The sequence below is a fragment of the Episyrphus balteatus genome, chromosome 2, assembly GCF_945859705.1.
Source record: "Episyrphus balteatus chromosome 2, idEpiBalt1.1, whole genome shotgun sequence".
Lineage (NCBI taxonomy): Eukaryota > Metazoa > Arthropoda > Insecta > Diptera > Syrphidae > Episyrphus > Episyrphus balteatus.
Genome location: NC_079135.1, coordinates 9,333,804 through 9,343,607, shown reverse-complemented (window position 1 = coordinate 9,343,607; position 9,804 = coordinate 9,333,804). Strand labels below are relative to the sequence as shown.

At 39.5% G+C, this 9,804-nt stretch overlaps 1 protein-coding gene across 1 annotated transcript; it reads left to right on the top strand.

The window, feature by feature from the left end:
- The first annotated feature begins 1,431 nt into the window (after positions 1-1,431).
- LOC129912801 (uncharacterized) lies at positions 1,432-2,616 on the top strand. The gene has a single exon (XM_055991235.1). The coding sequence runs from the start codon at positions 1,432-1,434 to the stop codon at positions 2,614-2,616; it is 1,185 nt and encodes a 394-aa protein (XP_055847210.1).
- The last annotated feature ends 7,188 nt before the right edge of the window (positions 2,617-9,804 follow it).

Here is a 9,804-nt window from a genome sequence, read left to right as displayed (position 1 = left end):
ATGATACTTCCGTGATAATTACTGGAGAATCTGTGATAATAGCAAGAACCTTCCGTGATACCTCCCAGGGAAATATTCAACAGCATAAGCTGTGATAACTATCAGCGAATCCATGATAATGACCGGAACAATCCTTGATGCTAATTGAAGCGATCCGTTATATTTACTAGTACTTTCCAATAAACCCGCGAAAGTAAATGGAGCATTCCGTGTTACTTCCTATAAAAAAAATGTGTTACTTCCTCCAGAAATCCGTGATTTTTACTAGCACTATCTGATATACTTAGCGGAACATTTTGTGATATCTACATTGAAAATATGTGATAGTTCCCAGAGAAATATTGAATAATTATATAATAGCCGGAGCAATTGGTAATGCTAACTGGAGCAATCTGAGGTACTTAGCGGAGAAATCCATATTATTTATCAGAGCAATCTGTGTTACTTATCTTAAAATTTCGTGATACCTACTTCCCAAAGAAATCCTGTATATTTACTGGAAATTTTTTTTTATACTTACAGGAGAAATCAATCATATATTCTAGAGCAATATGTGATATAGTTACTGGAGAATTCTGTGATACTTATTGGAGAAATTCATGATCTTTACCGTAGTAATCTGGGATAGCTCCTTATACTTCCCAAAGAAAAACTGTATAGTTACTGAAGATTTCTGTGATACTTCCCAAAGAAATCCTATACAGTTACTGAAGAATTGTGTGATAATTACCAGAAAATCCATGCCTTGAAAATTTGTGATACTTCCCAAAGAAATCCGGTCCGGTTAATCAAGAATTCTTTGATTATTACCAAAGAAATTCATGTTATTTATCAGAGCTGTGATACCTACCTTGAAAATTCGCATATTTATTTAAGAATTCTGTGATACTTTTCGGAGATGTCCATGCTATTCACCAGAACAATCTGTGATACATAAGTCCTTTGAAAACTCGTGATACTTTCTAAATAATCTTGAATAATTACTTGATAATTCTTTGATACTACCCGAGCAATCTGTGATACTTACCTTCGTTAGCCCGGCAAAAATCCGTGTATCAAACCCTCCTAGTGGGTGCCGGGCGGTAATGATCATCACAGTTTTATCTTGTACGTTTTTGGCAAGATGGTGATCAGCTAAGGTCAGGTTGCATAGCTGTATTGTTCTTAACTCCTCAATAGTTAAATAATCAGAAATGCAATTTTACCATCGATACAAGGTTCCTAATTTTCAGTGGTGGGGTGAGCGTGCACATAATCCGTGCCGAAGAAATGGAAGGCTGGGGGATAAACCAGTCGTGAACGAGCTCTTTCGGATGCCTTGGCAGGATCCGTCATAATTTTTGCCTTGCCCCGGTAATCGGCTCTGCCGGGGTTGACCTTTTCTTTCCGACCTACTCGTGGGACCTTAATTTATTTTCAAATCTTTTTAAAATGGACAGAGACAAGACAGACGTAACAACATCCGAATTGGAGGATGAACTCTTGGCATCAAGCCAAGAAACCATTGTGGATAGCTCGGAGACTGCTAGAAGTGCTAGCGCTCCTAAGCAACCTCCACACCCCGGAAGCACAGCTGGTACAAGTAGTACCTCTGTGCCTCGACCATATAAAGCCCAAATAAATCCGTCGGGTAGCAGTGCTACCGACAAAAACCTCAAAACAGCGAGTTTGCATCGTAGAGTGGACTTCAAGAGGGCTACCTTCTTTCTTAGCAAGATTGCTAAAAATAAGGAAGCTGGAACTCCACACGAAAAAGATGCCGCTGATAAAATCAGGTACGAAAAAATTGTTGAAGAGTACAACAATCTTTTTGTTCATCCCGAAAAGACCGCCAAGAGAAATAGATCTCTTGAGGAGGGTAATCCTCCTCAAAAGAAAGCTAAAACCGGCGGCACCAAAAAGAAAGGGCCACCTCAGGGAGCGGCGCAATCGCGCACTTTAAGTGAGATCGTCAGGGACGATCTTCAAGTGGCGATTGTAGATGAGCTCTCCACTGACAACAAAGGTCTGATGTCAGTGTGGAACTCCATCGAGGCCAAACTCTCTGAGATGGTCTTTCTCTACACCCTATCGGCAAATGAGGGTCCCTACCCTAGTTTCGACTCTGGTGAGATGCTCAGGGGATACAGGGTAATTAAGTGCGAGGATGGGTTTTCTAGGGATTTCCTTAGTAAAAGTGTTGATGAGATCAGCACTAAATGGGATGGTTTGAAGCTCAAGCTTATCCCAGCTAAGGAGATTCCTAAACAACCACTGGCTCGCATTTGGCTGCCCCTCATGAGTATCAAGCCAAGTGGAACGGAGCTGATCCGCAGTCTTCAGAGGTTAAACCCGCTGATTCCGATGCATGACTGGGCAGTCATTAAGACTGAAGAGCCGCAAAAGAACAGCGCGTCTTACCTTCTGAGGATCTGCGAGGTTAGTCGTGGGGCTCTCGAAAAAGCCGACTTTAAACTTCGTTTTGGCATTAGGAATGCCAAAATAAAGATTCTGCAAAGTCAGGAAGCGGACCCTAACCTAGTTGAGGATATCGTCGAGGATGACGATACCCCCAAAGAGGCAGGGTTCTCCGGCGAGAGGCTGGTAACTGACGATGCAGAATCCGATATAAATTAAAAACATGCTGCACGTCGTTCAGGTTAATCTGAAGCACTCTAAATGTGCTTCAGATAACCTGAGAGTTTTCCTAAGGGAGGAAAACTTTGATGTGGGCATCATACAAGAGCCCTGGATTAATGGCCTCCGAGTGAGAGGTCTCCAAGACAGCCAATATGATCTTTTTTATAAGCCCGTCAGTTCGAGCCAAGGTAAGCCAAGAACATGTATTTTAGCTAAAAAACACTTAAAAGCTTTTTTGTGTCCCAATCTTAGCACCTCTGATTTGACCGTTGTCAAATTAGAGGGTTCAAATACTGATGGACTACTTTTGGCATCTGCGTACATGGCACATGACCAGCAGTCACCGCCGGAGGAAGTACGTAGGCTGACAACTCAAGCCAGTACAATGAAGACAAGCCTACTCATCGGGTGTGACGCAAATGCACGTCATACTCTTTGGGGTAGTTCTGAGATCAATGAACGAGGTGAGTCTTTATTTGATTATATCATTGAAAATAACCTCACTCTTTGCAATAGAGGTACTACTCCAACATTCACGTTTCCTAGTTCAAGGAACTATGAAGGATGGGAGGATGTACTAGACATCACTATTACAAATAGCAACTTCAATTTGCAGGTTGAAAATTGGAGAGTATCCCCTTTAAAATCCTTTTCAGACCATAGTTGGATTCTGTTCCAACTTAAGTTTGAAACCAAAATCCCACCCCCTTATAGAAATCCCAAAAGAACTGACTGGAAGAATTTCGGTCAAGTTTTTAGTGCAAAGTTACGCAATATACCCAATATAAACACAGATTCGGTGGATGAGCTCGAATCAAAGGTAATGACCTTTGAACGAGCAATGATCACTGCCTTTAAAGTCTCTTGTCCGGTGAGACATAGTAGCAAAATATTTCCCCCTTGGTGGAACGAAGACCTGTCTAATCTGAGGAAAATGACTAGAACAATCTTCAACATCTGCCATAAACACAAATTCTATGAACCCTATAAAGATTGCTTAAGAGTCTACAAGCGTAGCATAGCATCAGCCAAAAAGGAAAGCTGGGAGGAATACTGTCACTCCATAGAAGATATTAAGGATTCTGCCAGGCTTAGCAAGGTTTTATCGAGGGAACACTCAAATCCCTCGTTTCTTAAAAAGTCTGACGGATCCTGGACAATATCTCCAGCTGAATCCTTAGAATTATTAATGACTACTCATTTTCCGGGGTGCGTTGATAGCACCTCTGAAGTGAACATAAATCCCACTTTGCTATCAGTTACGACTGAGCAAGTAAACCTCCTGATAACGAAAGAAAATATAGCTTGGGCTATTAACACTTTCTCTCCGTACAAATCCCCAGGCCCTGATGGTATTCTGCCCATTATGCTGCAAAATCAGCAAGAGATAGCAGTTCCATGGCTTGAAAAAATCTTTAAAGGCTGCCTTCTTCTTAATCATGTGCCCAAGTCTTGGAGACAAGTTAGCGTGGTTTTCATACCCAAAGTGGGCAAAAGAGGACATGAATCCGCGAAGGATTTCCGGCCAATAAGTTTAACATCTTTCTTACTTAAATCCTTAGAACGAATCTTAGAAACTCATATTAGAGACATTTTTAAAAGATGTCCTCTAGCCAGTTCGCAGCACGCTTATATGAGGGGCAAATCTACGGAAACAGCACTCCATGATGTCGTTCGAACAATTGAGAACTCGTTACACTTTAAAGAATATACCCTAGCTACCTTCTTGGATGTAGAGGGAGCTTTTAACAATGTCCTAACCGAATCTATTCTCGAAGCCCTAGTAACTTTTGAAGTAGAAGACTATATCAGAAGTTGGATTATTTCAATGCTAAAAGAGAGAAGAATTCAAGCAAGCTTAGGAAATTCAAACTGTTTTAAATGCGTTAATAGGGGTACGCCTCAGGGGGGCGTTCTTTCCCCACTGTTATGGCTCCTTGTCATGAACAATATCCTCGTGAAGCTTGAGAGAAGTGGAGTGAAGGCAGTGGCATATGCGGATGATCTGGTTGTACTTGTATCAGGAAAGTTTTTACCTGTGATCAGTGAAATGACTGACACGGCTTTGAGGAAAGTTAGCAACTGGGCTACAAGCTGTGGCCTAGGAGTTAATCAAAGTAAAACGGAACTGATGCTTTTTACAACTAAAACCAAAATCCCTGTCTTCCCTCTACCTCAGCTCAACGGCCAAATCTTATCACTTTCTTCTAGCGCCAAATATTTAGGTGTAATTTTGGACACTAAACTGAGCTGGAAGCTTAATATAGAAGAGCGGGTTAGAAAGGCGAGCATTGCTTTCTATGCCTGCAGTAAAACCTTTGGGAAAAAATGGGGTCTTAAATCAAAAATGATTCTATGGACTTACACAGCGGTTGTACGACCCATTCTTACCTACGGCGCCATTGTTTGGTGGCCTGCACTCAGTAAAGCTTATAACACCAACAAACTTAAGAAAATCCAGAGAACAGCAAGCGTAGGGACGACTGGAGCCCTCCGGTCGTGCCCCACGGAGGCTCTAAACGTTCTCTTGCACCTCTTACCCATAGACCTTCATATCAAATACCAGGTCTCTTGTAGCGTTTTAAGGCTAAAAGAAACAGGTAGCTGGAAGGCAAAATCTTTTGGTCACAGTGACACAACAAATTTAATACCATCGGATATGCTTCTGACACCCACGGACTACTGCACCCCTATTTTGAATACTGTAATGAATTGCAAGGTCAGCTTCCCGTCGAGATCAGACTGGGAAGAGGGCATTGTGACGAGAGGCTTCGACACCTGCATTTTCACTGATGGCTCAAAAATGGACTGTGGGGTCGGCTCGGGTGTCTACTATGAATCCCTCAATATCTCAAAATCCTTTCGACTACCAAACTTTGCCAGTGTATTCCAAGCGGAATTGCTGGCAATTAAAGAAGCTTGCAAATTACTTAGAGTATATCCAAATCAAAACCAAAATATAGCTATACTAACAGATAGTCAGGCAGCTATAAAAGCAATTGCTTCGGTCACGACATCCTCCAAATTGGTTCAGCAGTGCAGAGAGGAACTCTCATTGCTGAGTGAAAGCCTCACAATCACTCTCATCTGGATCCCAGGTCACAGTGGTTTTGAAGGCAATGAAAAGGCGGATGAACTGGCCAGGCAAGGATCAGCCCTTCATGAGTCACTAGCAGAAATAGTTAACATTCCCATAGGAGTCATGAAGGGCGATATCTTCTTAAAATACCTAACAAAAGCTAACAATAGGTGGCACAACTTGACTAGCTGCGTCATATCCAGAAAAATCTGGCCCACCTATAATAAAACCAAAACATATGACCTAATCTCTAGACCTAGAAAAGATATTAGCAGAATCGTTGCGGTGTGCACAGGACATTGGCCAATAGGGGAACATGCAGCAAAGCTGGGTATACCGCACAATACCTACTGTCGCAACTGCTTGGACCAGCAAGAAAAAGAAACGGTCTACCATTTCCTATGTCAATGTCCCGCCCTTGCTAGGAATAGAGCACTCTTTCTGGGGAGCGAATTCTTTAATGTCATAGATAACATCTCAGAATCAAAGATCAAAGACTTGATCTCGTTCCTAAATGCAACAAAGTGGATTTAGGACTCCCTAACACTTGTTTTTCCCTTTTTTTTTTAAAACCAATTAAAAAATGTATTTCAAATAAATCCAATTATCACTCACAGGCTTCATAAGTTTTGGTATCAAAACGGCGCATCCTGCGCTAATTGGGTCAATCAAACATGGTTTGCCTTGACCGCCATCTCTACCTACCTACCTACCTACCTTCGTGACACTTCCTACAGAAACCCCGTATATTCACTTGAATTCTGTGATACTTAACGGATAAATCCATGATATTTACTAGAGCAATCTGTGATATTTGCCTAAGAAACAGGTGAAACATCAAATATAAATCGTCAAGATAATTCTGTGATACTTTCCAAAGAAATGACCACAGCAATCTGTGATACTATGTCTGCAAACTTAACAGCGAAAACTGTGATATTTGCCGTAGAAATCTGTGATACTAACCTGAAAAATTCATTTAACTTGCCGAAGCGTCAAAAAATATCTCAATGTCGTGTATCACACGAATGAGATGTGAGATAATTTCATGGCTTTGACTTTGAAATGCACCAAAATATATTACCTGCCAAACAGACTGTTTGTTTAAAATACCTTCGAAAATTCTTTGGCTTCTCACACTCCTGATGGGATTCTGGGGTTTCTTTATATACTTTCGGCACAACCTACAAAAGATTTTTTCCCAGAATCTCACTCCTCTGTCGCACGGTTGATGATGCACAGGGCGGTGGCGGCAGCGGTAGCAGAGGCGGCGTTAGCGATGGCGCTTCAAAACATTTATGAACTTTTTTATATTTATTGTTTTTTTTTTTTTTTGTTCGTCTTCAAACATCCCATACGCCTTGTTATATTCTCCATTTCATCTTAAAGCTTCTTTTTTTGTGTTATTGTTAGTGCGCGATGGCATATTTCATAAAAAAAATGCTCAGTCAACATATTTTATGTGTGCGTTGAGCGAGCACTCAAGACATTCTTCAAAAACAACGTCCATTCGTCATTTTGCACATTAGCTTCAAGATTTGCGACTTAAACAAAAAATAAAAATAAAAAAAAAAAACAGAAAAACTCATAAAATAAACAATATTTTGAGTCTTAACGTCTTGTTTTCGGTTGTTAAACGTTTTGTTTGGGAAAATGAGGACCTCGCCTGCGAGCATGCGCGAATAGAAATGTTTATGGGATGACTGCCTATAATCACCTGCGTTTCTTTGTTCAATTTTTTGTTTTTTTTTTTCAAAACAGAACGAATGAAAAAAAAAAAAACCTAAAACTATTAACTCTGTCTGGAAGGTGGAGGTTATTAACCTAATTTGGGCAAACTTCTATCCCAGATGTTTTTTGCTGTGCCTCTCTCTCTTTCTTGTCCAGAAGGACCTGACGCGTGCTATGCCTTGTTATCCTTCCTTCTCCTTGCGAATAAAGATTTAACACATTGAATTGTGGACAGAAAACAAAAAAATTGAAAACAAGCAACTCGTTCCTTAAAGGCAGATGTTTGCCTTTGGTCTTCTCTGCTGATCATCATCCATCCAGCGCACCAGAGGGCACTTTCTTAAGCCAAAACACACCTGTACAGTTTTATTCATAATGTTGTTGGGTCAACTTTGTATAAAAAATTGCACTACTTTTCCTCGCGCACGTCCGAATTCGAATCCACATAGTTTGCAAAAAATTCAAATTCTTCCGACACATTGTCCTGTGGGAATACGCCCGATCGACGCGACTCATACCACCAACACGACCATCACAGAGAGAGAGAGGAGCTCCATCAAATGGCGTGCCGTTCACATTTTCGGCTCTCTTTTGTCCTTTTTGGATTTATGATTTTAATGTGTGTTTCTTTTTTTTTTCTCATTTTTTTTTGCCAAAATAAATACACAAACTGAAAGACCCAAGGATCAGGACCTGGGCAGCAGATATCTTTTTGGACACACCACCTGCTTGAAGTTGTAATTTTTCATCGATTCACCACAACACACAATCTTATAGCGGCTATCAGGAGTTTAAGATATGACTTTTCAAAAAATGCCGATTTTGCTTAAAGGAGTTGTCGGTAGTTGTATATGGTAGTAATGATTACGGGACTCGGTGTGGAACGTGTGAAGGTGCTGCAGGTGATAAGCTGGCTGATGATGGGGCAGACTGCTGCTTTCTTGTCACATTTTATTTTTATATCGGTTCTGTTTTTTTTTTTTTTTATTTTATTTTATGTTTGGTGACTTGTGCTTGTGTTATTTTTTTTATGCGGAGTTACGTTATGTCAGAAACTACACGGAATAATTAAAAGTAAAGACGATGATGAAACACTTTCTTAAGTTGTTAATTTTTTTATGAAATTTAAAGTAAAAGAACAAAGATCAATAAATTCATCAAACCGATCTGAACAAAGTGATAAGTAGGGGGAAATATGATAAAATGGCACCCAAGCGAAAAACAATCATTCGACCCTTAGGCGAAAAATGATAAAATGGCGCCCAACGCGAAGAACTAACGTTTCACACATAGATTAAGAGTCTCACGCTCAAATGAATGAACAAGCTGGACTTGAGCGAGTCAAAATAAAATATGGTCGCGGATCTTCATGAAAAGCAAAAGAAAAAATGGAAAAATGGCGCCCAGCGTGAAAAGCTAACATTTAACCTCTGAATTTAGAGTTTACAATTTAATTTTGATTTGGATTCAATTTTACTTAAGCATGTCTGTAACAAAGCTGTATTCCTATCGATGATTATGATGACGAGGGAAAAAGTGTGCGTACAAAAAATATTCACGTAAGAATTTTGAACACAGAAAATAGTTCACAAAATAATTTTTTTTTTAAGTTTTTATTTATTAAAAATTTTAATCAAACTTCGAATTCAATGTCGTAGTTATAATGGGCAGGTTCAAAAACGTTAGGCACTAAATATTTAGGTAATTTCTCGGTCTCTGATTGGTCAGATGTCAAAAAAAATCTTTCCAATTTAGGTAATTTTATTGGAAAGCTAACAAGAAAGTTAGACAAGAAATTTTTCCCTAAAAAGGAGAATGGACAAGTTTGTATGGAATGTGGACGTTGCGCGGCCAGGAATGAATTTGTTATTTTTTGATGTAATTAAGGTTTACATATACTGTGGAGAAGTTTTATTCTTGTGACGTACTCCAAAAACGGATAAAATGCATTTTTGCATATAACACTTTATGCAGATTGTCTCAAAGTTGTATCTTATGTGTGTATTTTAAGTGCAAAATACGATACTCTCTCATTTTCCCTAAATCTGAAGACCTTTATCTTGAATATCCAACCACTAGAACCCATACTTTAAGCACAACAACAGTTTCAAGACTATTTTCAGAGTTTCGTTATTCAATTTTTTGATAGTTTGAATTGTTTGAAAACTTTCGAACAAAATCTTGAAGTGGTTGTCTTAAAAATCTTATATTATGAGTTCTATTGGTCGGATTTTCAAGAGTAATGACTTCAGACTTAGGGAAAATGACAGAGCATCATATTTTATGTTCAAAATAAAAATATAAACCAATTTGTCGTTCATACATTGAATAATGCATTAACGATTTTCTTACATTCTTAACGCAATACTGCGAAA